The 14,945-nt window shown below is 51.7% G+C and overlaps 1 protein-coding gene across 23 annotated transcripts in view; it reads left to right on the forward strand.

The window, feature by feature from the left end:
- Positions 1–14,945, forward strand: part of NFASC (neurofascin) — a 108,313-nt gene that overhangs the window by 35,042 nt on the left and 58,326 nt on the right. For 17 of the 23 annotated variants that reach the window (XR_010442819.1, XR_010442822.1, XR_010442823.1 and 14 more), the window contains 9 exons: positions 3,739–3,789; positions 8,272–8,383; positions 9,020–9,204; positions 9,762–9,893; positions 11,310–11,453; positions 12,283–12,394; positions 12,483–12,649; positions 13,507–13,654; positions 14,253–14,377. Coding sequence is in view for 2 of the 23 variants with exons in the window: in XM_064732911.1 (XP_064588981.1) it covers positions 3,739–3,789; positions 8,272–8,383; positions 9,020–9,204; positions 9,762–9,893; positions 11,310–11,453; positions 12,283–12,394; positions 12,483–12,649; positions 13,507–13,654; positions 14,253–14,377 (1,176 nt within the window). In the remaining 21 variants the exon portion in view is untranslated. The remainder of the gene's footprint in view (positions 1–3,738; positions 3,790–8,271; positions 8,384–9,019; positions 9,205–9,761; positions 9,894–11,309; positions 11,454–12,282; positions 12,395–12,482; positions 12,650–13,506; positions 13,655–14,252; positions 14,378–14,945) is intronic. The other 6 variants (XR_010442827.1, XR_010442830.1, XR_010442837.1 and 3 more) reach the window with 1 other exon arrangement.

Below are 14,945 nucleotides of genomic sequence, written 5' to 3' on the forward strand. Positions count from 1 at the left end.
ATACGGAATTTTTGTAGTCAAAAAACAGAGAAAAAAAAAACCATTTCCCCCTCCAAATTGCTCTGATTTTTGGGTTTTCCCAAAGATTCCAAAGAGTAAAACATTCCAAGGAAATATTTGCTCTACAATTCTCACACTTTTAGTTCTTCCCACCCCTTGGAGAGGGAAATCAGCCCCTTTTCCTGCTGCTCCTCCTGTGTTTGTCCTGGAAGGCGCCGCGCTCCGAGTGCTTTCGGATCCCTGCTCCGGCCTCTCCCATGCTTGCTGATTTCTGGGAATTCTGGTGTTCCCTGCCCTGTCCTGTCATTGCTGGTTTTTGGGAATTCCCCATGTCCCCCATCCTGTCCTATCCTTGGTCTTTTTTTTGGGAATTCCCATGTCTCCATCCTGGCTGTTTTTTTGGGATGTCCCAGTGTTCCCCACCCTGTCCCATTCTGGCTGTTTTTTGGGATGTCCTCATGTCCCCCATCCTGGCTGTTTTTGAGAATTTCCGTGTCCCCCATCCTTGTGGTTTTTGGGATGTCTCCATGTCCCCCATCCTGTCTCTTTTTGGGATGTCCCTGTGTCCCCATCCTGGCTGGTTTTGGGGAATTTCCGTGTCCCCTGTCCTTGTGGTTTTGGGCTGTCCCCATGTCCCCCATCCTGGCTGCTTTTTGGAATGTCACCATGTCCCCCACCCTGGTTATTTTTTTGAATTCCCCATGACCCCCATCCTGGCTGGTTTTTGGGATGTCCCACTGTTCCTCACCCTGTCCCATCCTTGCTGGTTTTTTTGGGAATTCCCCATGTATCCATCCTGGCTGTTTTTTCAAATGTCACCATGTCCCCTGGCTGTTTTTTGGGAATTCACCATGTCCCCCATCCTGGCTGTTTTTTTGGGAATTCACCATGTCCCCCATCCTGGCTATTTATTGGGAATTCCCCATGTCCCCCATCCTGGCTGTTTTTTGGGATGCCCCTCATCCTGGCTGTTTTTGGGGAATTCCTGTGTCCCTCATCCTGGCTGTTTTTTGGGAATTCCCTGTGTGCCCATCCTGGCTGTTTTTGGGAAATTCCCTGTGTGCCCATCCTGGCTGTTTTTGGGATGTCCCCATGTCCCTCATCCTGGCTGTTTTTTGGGACGTCCCCATGTCCCCCATCCTGGCTGTTTTTTGGGAATTTCCTGTGTCCCTCACTCTGGCTGGTTTTTGGGATGTCTCCATGTCCCCCATCCTGGCTGTTTTTAGGAATTCCCATGTCCCCTTCCTTGCTGTTTTTTGAGATGTCCCTGTGTCTCTCTATCCTGGCTGTTTTTTGGGATGTTCCCATGTCCCCCACCCTGGCTGTTTTTGGGAATTTCCGTGTCCCCTGTCCTTGTGGTTTTGGGCTGTCCCCATGTCCCCTGTCCTGGCTGCTTTTTGGAATGTCACCATGACCCTATCCTGGTTATTTTTTTGAATTCCCCATGTCCCCCATCCTGGCTGGTTTTTGGGATGTCCCACTGTTCCTCACCCTGTCCAATCCTTGCTGGTTTTTTTGGGAATTCCCCATGTATCCATCCTGGCTGTTTTTTCAAATGTCACCATGTCCCCTGGCTGTTTTTTGGGAATTCACCATGTCCCCCATCCTGGCTGTTTTTTTGGGAATTCACCATGTCCCCCATCCTGGCTATTTTTTGGGAATTCCCCATGTCCCCCATCCTGGCTGTTTTTTGGGATGCCCCTCATCCTGGCTGTTTTTTGGGAATTCTCCATGTCCCTCATCCTGGCTGTTTTTTGGGAATTTCCTGTGTGCCCATCCTGGCTGTTTTTGGGATGTCCCAGCGTTCCCCACCCTGTCCCACCCTGGCTGTTTTTTGGGTTGTCCCAGTGTCCCCCATCCTGGCTGTTTTTTAGGAATTCCCATGTCCCCCATCCTGGCTGTTTTTGGGAATTTCCGTGTCCCCTGTCCTTGTGGTTTTGGGCTGTCCCCATGTCCCCTGTCCTGGCTGCTTTTTGGAATGTCACCATGTCCCTATCCTGGTTATTTTTTTGAATTCCCCATGTCCCCATCCTGGCTGGTTTTTGGGATGACCCACTGTTCCCCACCCTGTCCCATCCTTGCTGGTTTTTTTCGGAATTCCCCATGTATCCATCCTAGCTGTTTTTTCAAATGTCACCATGTCCCCTGTCCTGGCTGTTTTTTGGGAATTCTCCATGTCCCTCATCCTGGCTGTTTTTTGGGAATTTCCTGTGTGCCCATCCTGGCTGTTTTTTGGGATGTCCCTCATCCTGGCTGTTTTTGGGGAATTCCTGTGTCCCTCATCCTGGCTGTTTTTTGGGAATTCCCTGTGTGCCCATCCTGGCTGTTTTTGGGATGTCCCAGTGTTCCCCACCCTGTCCCACCCTGGCTGTTTTTTGGGTTGTCCCAGCGTCCCCCATCCTGGCTGTTTTTTAGGAATTCCCATGTCCCCTTCCTTGCTGTTTTTTGAGATGTCCCTGTGTCTCTCTATCCTGGCTGTTTTTTGGGATGTTCCCACGTCCCCCATCCTGGCTGTTTTTGGGAATTTCCGTGTCCCCTGTCCTTGTGGTTTTTGGGATGTCTCCATGTCCCCCATCCTGTCTCTTTTTGGGATGTCCCTGTGTCCCCATCCTGGCTGGTTTTGGGGAATTCCCATGTCCCCACCCTGGCTGTTTTTTGGAATGTCCCCACGTCCCCCATCCTGGCTGTTTTTGGGAATTTCCGTGTCCCCTGTCCTTGTGGTTTTGGGCTGTCCCCATGTCCCCTGTCCTGGCTGCTTTTTGGAATGTCACCATGTCCCCCACCCTGGTTATTTTTTTGAATTCCCCATGTCCCCCATCCTGGCTGGTTTTTGGGATGACCCACTGTTCCCCACCCTGTCCCATCCTTGCTGGTTTTTTTCGGAATTCCCCATGTATCCATCCTAGCTGTTTTTTCAAATGTCACCATGTCCCCTGTCCTGGCTGTTTTTTGGGAATTCTCCATGTCCCTCATCCTGGCTGTTTTTTAGGAATTCCCATGTCCCCTTCCTTGCTGTTTTTTGAGATGTCCCTGTGTCTCTCTATCCTGGCTGTTTTTTGGGATGTCCCCGTGTCCCCCATCCTGGCTGGTTTTTGGGCATTTCCATGTCCCCTGTCCTTGCTGGTTTTTCTGAATTCCCCATGTCCCCCATCCTGGCTATTTTTTGGGTTGTCCCAGTGTCCCCCCATCCTGGCTGTTTTTTGGGAATTCCCTGTGTCCCCATCCTGGCTGTTTTTGGGGAATTCCTGTGTCCCTCATCCTGGCTGTTTTTTGGGAATTCCCTGTGTGCCCATCCTGGCTGTTTTTTGGGTTGTCCCAGTGTCCCCCATCCTGGCTGTTTTTGGGATGTCCCTCATCCTGGCTGTTTTTTGGGAATTTCCCGTGTCCCCTTCCTTGCTGTTTTTTGAGATGTCCCTGTGTCTCTCTATCCTGGCTGTTTTTTGGGATGTCCCCGTGTCCCCCATCCTGGCTGGTTTTTGGGCATTTCCATGTCCCCTGTCCTTGCTGATTTTCCGAATTCCCCATGTCCCCCATCCTGGCTGTTTTTTGGGAATTCCCTGTGTGCCCATCCTGGCTGTTTTTGGGATGTCCCAGCGTTCCCCACCCTGTCCCACCCTGGCTGTTTTTTGGGTTGTCCCAGCGTCCCCCACCCTGGCTGTTTTTTGGGAATTCCCGTGTCCCCTTCCCATGCTGTCCCCGCCTCCCCGGCGCTGCTCACGGTGTTTTGTTCAATTGCAGAGAAGTCCCATAACGAAACGTCTTTAGGAAATTCCCCCGCCATGTACCGCGGTGAGTCCACGCTGGCTTTGGGAGTCCCGGCTTAACCCAGTCCCGCCTAACCCCACTGACCCCATTCCCTGCCCGTGTCCCTTCTGCTGTCGCCATGTCCCCATCGTGGCCTCAGATTTGCCAAAATTTATCGGCATAAATCCACCCAAGCCACCACAAAACCCCACAAATTTCCCCATTCCTGCTGAGCGGGGTTTAAGTGAGTTTAGCCCAGCTTGGGAGGTTTGGGTTTGTAGGGTCTGCCCCACGTGGCTGAGCTGAGTTTGGTCTGCTCAGGATTTAAATGTCAGATCCTCATCCCGCTTTTCTGTGTCTCCAGAAGAACATTTCCAGCAGGAACATTCCTGGGATTTCCAGCTGAAATCAGGCAGGGATAAAAAGAGGGAAGAAAAAGAGGAATATTTGGGTTTTCCTGAAATCTGGGTGATTCTTTTGCAGAGAGGTTGGACATGAGCTGGATCCTTTGTTGGGACAGGAAATTCCCTCTGGATTCTGTGCCTGGTGGGAGAATCCTATCCCAAAATCCTAAATCTGGGCAGGGAATTCCCTCTGGATTCTGTGCATATTGGGAGAATCCCATCCCAAAATCTTAAATATGGTTAGGGAATTCCCTCTGGATTCTGTACCTGGTGGGAGAATCCCATCCCAAAATCTTAAATATGGTTAGGGAATTCCCTCTGGATTCTGTGCCTGGTGGGAGAATCCCATCCCAAAATCTTAAATATGGTTAGGGAATTCCCTCTGGATTCTGTGCCTGGTGGGAGAATCCCATCCCAAAATCTTAAATATGGTTAGGGAATTCCCTCTGGATTCTGTGCCTGGTGGGAGAATCCCATCCCAAAATCTTAAATATGGTTAGGGAATTCCCTCTGGATTCTGTGCCTGGTGGGAGAATCCCATCCCAAAATCTTAAATATGGTTAGGGAATTCCCTCTGGATTCTGTGCCTGGTGGGAGAATCCCATCCCAAAATCTTAAATATGGTTAGGGAATTCCCTCTGGATTCTGTGCCTGGTGGGAGAATCCCATCCCAAAATCTTAAATATGGTTAGGGAATTCCCTCTGGATTCTGTGCCTGGTGGGAGAATCCCATCTCAAAATGCTAAATCTGGGCAGGGAATTCCCTCTGGATTCTGCCCCTTCTGGGAGAAGCTCCTCCCAAAATCCTAAATTGTGCTTCAGGCACGAAAACTCCAGGGTGGCTGCCCTGGGAGTGGGTTGGAATTGTCAGGGATGTGTTGGGGTGACAAGGGCAGCCGTGAGGGATTTTAGGGAGCGGGAGACGGGGCAGGTTTGGGAATCCTGGGAATGTCACCACCTCTCCAAAGCCACCAGATTCCAGCTGCTCCCAGATCTGGAGCTGTCCCAGACAGGATTCCCTTCCTGCCCTTCCTGCTGCTTTTGGGGCTGGGATTGTCCCTTGCTGTCCCCACCGTGTCCTGGAGTGAAATCCCTGTGGAGCCGGAGCTTCCTCAGGGCCTGGCACAGCCCAGGGCACAATTCCCATCCCAAGGGGACTTTTGGGGACAAGGAGGGCGTTGCCAGCTGGGAGAGCTGGAGAAGAGCGGGATGTGCCAGGCCAGGGCACGGAAAAGGGAATTGGGATCCTGGCATCGGGAGCAGGACGGTTTGGAGGGAGCTGAGGAGCCGGGAAAGGCTCAGCAGCAGAATTGGCCTGGGAGGAAATGCTGGAATGGGCTGAAATATTTGGAAAAACGACTGGGAAAAGGGATTGGCAGCAAAATCAGCTGTGGTGGGAGCGGCATCAACCAGCTGGAAGGGAGATAGGACAAGGACAAAGGGAATTCCAGTGAAGAGCTTTCCTGGGCTTCTGGATTTCCCACTGGATATCTTTGTTCAGGGAAAAGGGATCTTGAGAGTGGCTCCATCAGGAAAATGGGATTTTATCCACACAATCCCATTCTGTCCCTCGTTTCATCCTGCTCTTCTTGTTGTAACATTCCATGGAAAACTTCCTGGCTCCAGAGGATTCAGATCCCCCTCTCCCACCCCTGTGCAGACCTGAACTCCAACCCAGGCCTTAATTAACTCAATAATTAATGAGCTGGGGGTAACAATTCTTCTCCTCAATCATTTTCCTGTGGCTGCCACAGCCTTCCTCCCTGGAATGACCTGGCTGGGGATTCTGGAGCTTGGGATGTGAATCCCAAGGATTTGAGGTGCTGGGGGGATTTGGGGCTCTTGGCTGTCCTTCCTTGGGGTGCAGATCCCCGTGATCCCGGCTCAGCTCCAGAGGAAGTTGGAAAAGGGGTCTGGAAGGCTGGGAATCCCATTCCCAGGATGTTCCCGAGCTTGGGAATGTGGGGTGTGCTGGTGGGGACGTGGAGCACGGGAGATTTGTGGGAGACTTGTCCCAAATTCCTCTCCAGGACCGGGATAACCACAGGAAGTGTCACCCACCCCTTGTCCCCAGGGCTTGGAGTGATGATTCCCAGAATTCTGTGGATAATTATCAGGGAAAAACAATCCAAAAGGATAAATGGAGCATTTCATTTCCCAGCAGAATTTCCCACTTTTTTCCCCTTTTCAATGGAATTAAAACCTTGTTTTGTTCCTTTTCCTTTCTTTTTTTTTGCCAAACCTGAGCTTGTGCTGGGGTTGAGCAGCTGGGATGTGTTGGGATGAGCACATCCTTGGAAAACAGAGCTGATGGAGGAATTTTAGATGGGAAAGGGGCAGCTCTGGGATGGGAATCAGATGTTTCTGGGATGATCCCAATTCACAGCCAAGTTTGGGATCAGAGTCAGTTTTTAAGCCGAAATAAACAGCCCCAGGATTTGTTTTTCCAGCTTGGATCCATCCAGAGGGATGAGGGAAACCTTGACATTTCCAGCTGGAACTTCCACATGCTCAGAGCCTCAGGTTCTGAGGGAATTTCTGGCTGCTCCCTGTTAGAAACAGCAAAATATTTATTATTTATTAATTGTTATTTATTATTTATTAATAGTGGTGTGCTGAGGCAAAAATCAGGGGTTTTTCCATGCTGTCCTTTGGTTCATTAAAACCAGGAGGGTACTAATTAATCCCCCTGATTTTTAATTGCCATCATTAATACAGGCTTGTAAAATCCTAAGCTTGCTCCGCTTAGCGCTTCCAGCTATCCCACAGGATCCAGAGTGGGAATAAATCCTGATCAAAGCCAATCTTGGCTGATAAAATAATTCATTCCCATTTTCCGATTTGGCGGGAGAAGCTCCCGCTTGTGGTGGAGGTTTGGGAGCTCTGCCCTGGGATGGGTCGAGCTGGTTTCACCAGGAATGGGACTAAACCAGGAGCAGGGATGCAGACAGACCCAGAGAAGTCGGATTTTCGGGATAAAGTTGGGATTTTCCTGCCCTGGTAATCCATTAATCCGTAATTGACTAACCGGGAGCGCACGCGGAGCCCGTGGGAGCGGCGGGATGTGGGCGTGGAGCCAATTCCAAACATTCCATGGATGAATCCCGGGGTTGGGTTTTCCTTCCCTAAGGTGGGAATTTCAGGAAGAGCCCCCCATCCTCACTCCCCTCTTCTTTCCCTTGCTGCAGCTCTGGAAGTTTCCAAAAATTCCCCAAATCCTCCCACTCACTGAGCCAAGGAAATTTTGGTCTCTCCCCATGGATCACTCCAGGATTTTTTGTGTCCCTATTCTGATCCCATCCCATCCCTTTCCTAATCCCATAACTTCCATCCCTGCTACTGCTGCTTTCCCGCCCATCTCATGCTGTTTTGTCCTCACTGATCCGGATCTAGGTCAATCATTCCACTCCTTAATGGAATTTTTTCCATGAATAATTAATTTTTTCCCCCTTGCACAGAGGCCTTCACTGTGTGTGGATCCATAGGGAATTGTCTCGTGTCTTCCCTTTGTGTTTTTTCCCATTAAACTTCCCTGTCCAGCCCTAAATGGGTCATTTTGGTGGCTGAGCTGTCCCTTTCCAAGGGGAACCATCCTTCCAGGCCTCCAGGAAAGCTGGAAAACCTCCTTGGAGCTGCTGGAGCCCTGGGAATGCTCTGCATCCCGGAGAATTCTGTGGAAAAGCAGCTCTGGGTCTGAATAAACCCTTCCCACGCCCATTGTTCCTGCTGTCCTTTGTTATATGTTACATCCATCAATATTCCCCAATTCCATCTGATTCCAGCCCATTTTCCAGAGGCAGGGAAGGGCAGGAAAAGCAGGAACTGATGGAATGGGGACCATTCCCAGCGCTCAGTCCCCTCTGCTGCTCCTTCTCTCCCCTGACTGCCGAACTTCCTCTCTCTCCCCTCCTTTTTTTCAATCCCAAATTCATTTGGAGCCCTCCTTCCCTTTCCAGGCACACTCCTGGGTGAGTTCAGAATCCCGGGATGGCCGGGGAGGTGATGCCTTCCATGAATTCCCGGAGACTTTTAAAAGACCTGTGTTCTGTTTTCTTTTTTTTCTTTTTTTTTTCCTTTTATGTTTGGTTTTGTTCCGTTTTTCCTTCTCTCCCACTGATTCCAGCCCGAGGGATCTCAGAAACCACTCCCAGCTTCATGTATCCCTACGGAACTTCCAGCAGCCAGATGGTGCTCCGAGGGGTGGATCTCCTGCTGGAATGCATCGCCTCCGGAGTGTATGTACCACGGAGAGGGCGATTCCCAGCAATTCCCAGCGGGATCAGCGCAAGGAATCACCCCTGGATTGGGAAAAAGGGATCATTCCCTCCTTTTAGCTGCTAACAATGCTCCCATAAGCTGCTCGATGAGCAAACGGGAATGCTGAGGTTTCCAGGTGTCTTCAGATCCTTGTCCAAGGATAACTCCTCACTGGTTTGCCCTAAAATTGGGGAATTTCCCATGAGCTTCTCATCACACTGTGGGGGAGGACATTTGTGTCCCCCAGAATTGTCCTGGGCTCGTGGTCCAGCCCACACCATCAGACCATGGTCTGGGATGGGCTTGGAGGTTCCTTCCACCCCAAACCATTCCAGAATTCCATGATCCTGCATTCCCAGGATGATCAGGAGGAGAACACAGCCCCTGACCCACTGGGAATGCTCAGGGCCGTGGTTTAGGGGTGATGGTGGGAAGGAGGGTGATGGAAAAGGTGATGGGAATAAGGGTGGCCCACCAGTTAGATCAGACCTTCCCCCTGGCTTTTGGTGGTTCCCAGGGTGGGAATTTCACTGTTATTTAGGAATCACAACTCTTTACTTGGGAGTCATTCCCTGGCCTTCGGAAAAGCTCTGATCTGCCCCCCCTCTCCTCAGACCAGCGCCGGACATCATGTGGTACAAGAAAGGCGGGGAGCTCCCGGTGGGTAAAACCAAGCTGGAGAACTTCAACAAGGCCCTGCGCATCTCCAACGTGTCCGAGGAGGACTCCGGGGAATATTTCTGCCTGGCCTCCAACAAGATGGGCAGCATCCGCCACACCATCTCCGTGAGAGTGAAGGGTACGTCACCTTTACCTTCCCTCTTCGGGTCCCGGCCGCCTGGAGCCAGGAGGGGACGTTCATGGAATGCTGGGAGGGACAGCGAGGCCTTTCCCTGGGAATGGGTCCAAGTTCTTCAGGGAATCATGGAATGGGTTGGGTTGGAAGGACGTCAGAGATGGCCCAGTTCCGGGACACGTTCCATGGTCCCATGTTGCTCCAAGCGCCATCCAACCCGGCCTTGGGCACTTCCAGGGATGGAGCAGCCACAGCTTCTCTGGGAATTCCATCCCAGCCCCTCCTCACCCTGATTCCATCCCAATAACCCATCTAAATCTTCCCTTTTTTGAATTAAATCTTGTCCAAATGGCCCCAAAAGCAGGAGGGGATGGGAACCCTCTGATAGAAATGGTGGTGGGTTTGTGTGGCATGGGAGAGGAAAGGGGTCTCTCCTCCTTCACCGAATCCCGGGAAACCCACTCGGTTTTTCCATCATCTTCCTCCCCCAGGGAGTGTTGGAGGGGGTTGTTGGGGTGGTGCCGCTGTCCCTGTGTCACCGGGGTGGGGCTGTTTTCCAGCTGCTCCCTACTGGCTGGATGAGCCGGAGAACCTGATCCTGGCCCCCGGTGAGGACGGCAGGCTCGTGTGCCGGGCCAACGGCAACCCCAAACCGACCATCCAGTGGCTGGTGAACGGAGAGCCCATCGAATGTGAGTGCGGGAGAGGCTGGGCCTCCTTCTCCAAAATCCCTGCCTAAATCCCAGCCCAAAATCCCAGCCAAGGATATCCTGGCTGAGCACTAGCCAGAGTGGCTTCCTCCTCCAAAATCTCAGCCAAAATCACACCAAAATCCCAGTGAAAATCCCAGCAAAATTCCAGCCGAGGGTCTCATAACTGAGCATGAGCCAGAGTTGCTTCTTTCTCCAAAATTCCAGCCAAAATCCCACCAAAATCCCAGCCAAGGATATCCTGGCTGAGCATGAGCCACAGTTGCTTCCTTTTCCAAAGTCTCAGCCAAAATTCCACCAAAATCCTAGCGAAGGATCTCATGGCTGAGCATGAGACGGAGTTGCTTTCTTTTCCAAAATATCAGCCAAAATTCCACCAAAATCCTAGCCAAGGATATCCTGGCTGAGCATGAGATGGAGTTGCCTCCTTGTCCAAAATCTCACCAAAATCCCAGCCAAGGATCTCATGGCTGAGCATGAGCCACTGTTGCCACCTTCTCCAAAATCTCACCCAAATCCCACCAAAATTCCAGCCAAGGATCTCATGGCTGAGCACGAGCCAGAGCAGCTGGTGGGGTCCAACACCCACTTGAAACCCCCCTTCTCTGGGATGGGCCCAGTTCACCCACTGGCTCCCAGTTGTGTCTGTGGAACTCACACACCGTCACCGGGTGCTGTGGTGTGTTTTTAAGTTTGTTAGTTTGCTCCCCCTATTTTCTGTATTAAATGGTTTCTTCCTTTGCCAGGACTTCCTGCTGCTACCCTGTCAGTTAGGTTGCTATGGAAATGAAACTGCTCCTCCCCTGGTTTCTCTTATAAAGTGAAAGTTGTCTCCTCCTTGGGTCCAGTCAATCACTCCTTTTCTCCTCCCAGGTTTCGAGAATTTTCTTTTCTCTGGGAGTTATGGTTGGCTGTAGCCCCGGAGCCCCTCCTATGATTTATAACAGTTGGTTACTTTGGTATATCAGTTATGTTTCGTACCTCCAAATATGTATTTCTATTGGATAGCTGGGTTTCCCTGCCTTCTTCCCCCCTTTTCCCTTAAAACCCTCTCCTGCCCCCTGTTCGGGGCCATTTGCTGGGTGTTTCCCCTCCTTGTTGGTTCTTCTGTAATAAACCGACAGTTTACCCCCAGCAAGTGGTCGCCTCCTAATTCGTCTCTCACCGCGCTGCTCCGAGCTATCCCCCAGCTCAGCCCGAGGCCAAGATGCCGAGGGGGGCTGGCTTCAGATGCGCAGGGGCCCTGGCCTTCGCCCCTCACCAGATAGCCGGATCCAGGGCCGTGGACGCCCCCGCGCAACCGGGTTTGAACTGGGCTGAGCTGGGAGGACGCTCCATGAGATTACGGGGTGGATTTTAATTCGGAACGGAACTAAAGGAGCTGTCCTTGTTTTGAAGCGTCTCCCCCCAACCCGAGCCGGGAGGTGGCCGGCGACACCATCGTGTTCCGGGACACGCAGATCGGCAGCAGCGCCGTGTACCAGTGCAACGCGTCCAACGAGCACGGCTACCTGCTGGCCAACGCCTTCGTCAGCGTGCTGGGTGAGTCTGCGGCAAGGGGAGCTCCAAAACTCAAATTTCCACAGAATCCAAGGTTGGAAAGGACCTTAAAGCTCAGCTCAAAGCTCGTCTTAAAAGGGTGGATGTGGCTCTTAGTGCCAAGGTTGGTTTCACAGATTGGTTTCATAGGTTGGGTCATAGGTTGGTTTTGATGATCGCCAAGGTCTTTTCCAACCTTGCTGGAAACCTTTTCCAACTGGTTGGTTCTGGGATTCATCTAAAATTGCACCCTTTTGGAAGGGCGTGTCATGGAACCTTACACTATCCCAAGGTGCTCCAAGCCCTATCCTACCTGGCTTTGGACTTCCAGGAATCCAGGGGCGGCCACGACTTCTCTGGGAATTCCATCCCAGCCCCTTCTCAGCCTCCCAGCCAGGAATTTCTTCCCAGTATTCCACAAAAACTCTCCTATTTTGGTTTAAAATCATTCCCTTTTATCCCATTACATACTCACATGTAAAAATCACTCTCCCTGGATTTTCCAAGCCCCCTTTTCCCTGCCAAAGTTTTCCATGAGTTTTCCCCTTTGCTGTTCTGAGGGAATGCTCAAAGGCACCCAGGTTTTGGAGCAGGAATGCATTGCCATGGATTCAAACCAGGCAAAGGCTGGGCAAATCCAGGGATACAAAACTCCAGGGAGTCACAAAACGAGGCTGGAAGGAGAGGTGAGGTGGAATGGAGAAGCTCTACTAGGTTTTGAAAGCGCCAGTAGGAAAAATGAACCAAAAAAAAAACCAGGGAAAAGGCTGGAAAAGAGCAGCAGAATCCATTTTTCTTCCTTCTCCATGGCTTGAATTTTGATGCTTGGCAGATGTTCCTCCCCGGATCCTGGGCCCCCGGAACCAGCTGATCAGGGTGATCCAGAACAACAGGACGCGCCTGGATTGTCCCTTTTTTGGGTCCCCCATCCCCACCCTGCGCTGGTAAGAGCCGGATCCCATCCTGAGGGGTGGGAAAGGGGGGGTTTCCTGCTTTTCCTTCCCTTCCAACAGCACTTTGTGGTGTTGGGAGGTTTAAGGACGGCCAGGGGAACACGCTGGATGGAGGCAACTACAAAGCCTACGAGAACGGGAGCTTGGAGATGTTCATGGCTCGGAAGGAGGACCAGGGACTCTACACCTGCGTGGCCACCAACATCCTGGGGAAAGCTGAGGCCCAGGTCCGCCTGGAGGTCAAAGGTAGGGGCATGGAGGTGCCAAAATCTTGGATCTTCTGGAAGTTGCAGTAGAAAGAGTCGAGGCTAAAATCTTGGATTTTCTGGGAGTTGCATCAGGAATAACCCTTGAGGTGGAGGGGGGTTGGTTGTGGCTGATCTGATCTTCCAGCAGGTCAGGGCTGGGAGCTTTGAAATGGCGGAGATTCCATTTTAATGTTGGGAAAAGCCAAGGCTGGGGATGGTGGGAGGGTTTGGGTTGGGTGTCAGGCTGGGAGATGCCACCAGCAACGTCAACACTGACCCCAAGTGTTCCTCAGGGTTAGCTGAGGACAATAAAACATTTTTGGAATTGTTTTTACCCCGCTCAGCAAATCTGGCTGCTGACTCCAAAAAATGGGGCTCTTTTTAAAAGCTCAGCACAAATTAATGACTTGTTAAATTAATTTATTTGTTCAAAGCCGGACAAACACCCCAGCTGTGCTTGTCCTTCCCTGCTCTCTGTTGAGTCCCTCAGCCAAGCCCCGCGGTTTTGGGACATGACCCTTTGTGACCTCCTGCAGACCCCACCAGGATCATGAGGGGACCTGAGGAGTTTGGGACATAACCCTTGACCCCATGCAGACCCCACCAAAGTTGTGAGGGGACTTGAGGGGTCTGGGGTGTGACCCTATGTTTGTGACCCTGTGCAGACCCTCGCAAAGGTTGTGAGGGAACTTGAGGAGTTTGGGACATAACCCTTGACCCTGTGCAGACCCCACCAAAGTCACGGAGGACATGAGAAGTTTGGGAGAAAGCCCCTGAATTCATGCAGACCCCGCAGGGATCCTGAGGGGTCCTGAGGAGTTTGGAACGTGTCCCTTTGTTTGTGACCCCACGCAGACCCCACCAGGATCGTGAGGGGCCCCGAGGACCAGGTGGTGACGAAGGGCACCATGCTCCGGCTGCACTGCCGCGTCAGGCACGACCCCACGCTGCGGCTCATGGTCAGCTGGCTCAAGGACGATGCCCCCCTGTACCTGGGGAACAGGTCTGTGCCCAAAAACTCCATCGATTTCTCTCCCAGAATTGTTGGGTTTTTAGCAGAACATTCCAGGTGTCCCCAGGGATAAATATTGAACTCCCACCTAAGCAACCTCTGATGTTTTTGGCACTTTTAATTTCATTGGCTCCCTCCAGCAATTCCAGTTGATTTATCAGTAAATCCAGACTTTGCCGTGGGTTTTATTCCCGGATATTTCAGGACATCTTGATAAAATCTGGGAGTTCATAACGAGCCGCTCCAGAATTAATGTTTCTCTGCTGCGGCTGGCACAGCTCTAATTTCCTTTCTGTACCTGACTCCTGTTTCTTGTGAGGCAAGATCTGATCCCAGGGCACGAGCCCAGGGCTGGCTGTTGTCCTAAAAATGTGATTATTCCCCAGATACACCCCAGGGCGCGTGATTCCTTAGGAAATGAGCTTTCCCAGAATAACCCAGCACATCCTCAGCTGATGCAACCTCCAGACCAGAGATGTTCTCCTGCTCTGGTTGGGTTTCCAGCTGGATTTTGTCAGGGAGCATCCAGCCTTCAACGCTGCTTCCTAAATATGTTGGGGCAGAATTCTGGGACATTGTTTCTTTGAAGGATGAAGAAGGAAGAGGATGGTCTGATGATCTATGGAGTGACTGAGAAGGACCAGGGTGATTACACGTGTGTGGCCAACACGGAGCTGGACAAGGACTTGGCCAAGGCCTATCTCACCGTGCTGGGTAAAGCCCCCCTGACCCCACAGCTGAGTGCTTGGCTTTGAACAGGACACCCCAACCTCGAGGTCAGGCTGGAAGGGGGATCTGGGCTCCAAGATTGTCCCCTGGATGCTCAGGGTGGTGCTGGCAGAGCAGGGGTTCCATTGTCACAGGATTTGCTGCCTCGTCCCCCATGATGGCACTGAAATACTGCAAAACACTGGGATTTGAGGGAAAAAAAGCTAAATAGGGATTGTGGCACACAGCCCAAAATATCCCCAGGTGGATGTTGAAGATCCATGAGAAAAGTCCCAAATTTGGGGGTGAATTTAGTGGGGTGTTGGGGTGCTGAGCAATGGGATTGGGGCTGAGCCAGCTGCTCCTGGCCCTGTGTGTCCCCCTTTGTGTGTCCCCTTTGCAGCACAGGGAGGGACAAATTTCACCCCATTCCCATTTTTGCCACTGCAAGCTCTGCTTGGCAAACAGGGATTTATCATCCCCTGGCCACCTCAGATTCCCGGGAATGCCACAACCTGCCAGTGCCCCTCCACAGCTGGAACAGGAATCCCAAATAATCCCAAATAATTCCCCT

Source organism: Zonotrichia leucophrys, chromosome 26 (genome assembly GCF_028769735.1).
Source record: "Zonotrichia leucophrys gambelii isolate GWCS_2022_RI chromosome 26, RI_Zleu_2.0, whole genome shotgun sequence".
Classification (NCBI taxonomy): Eukaryota; Metazoa; Chordata; class Aves; order Passeriformes; family Passerellidae; genus Zonotrichia; species Zonotrichia leucophrys.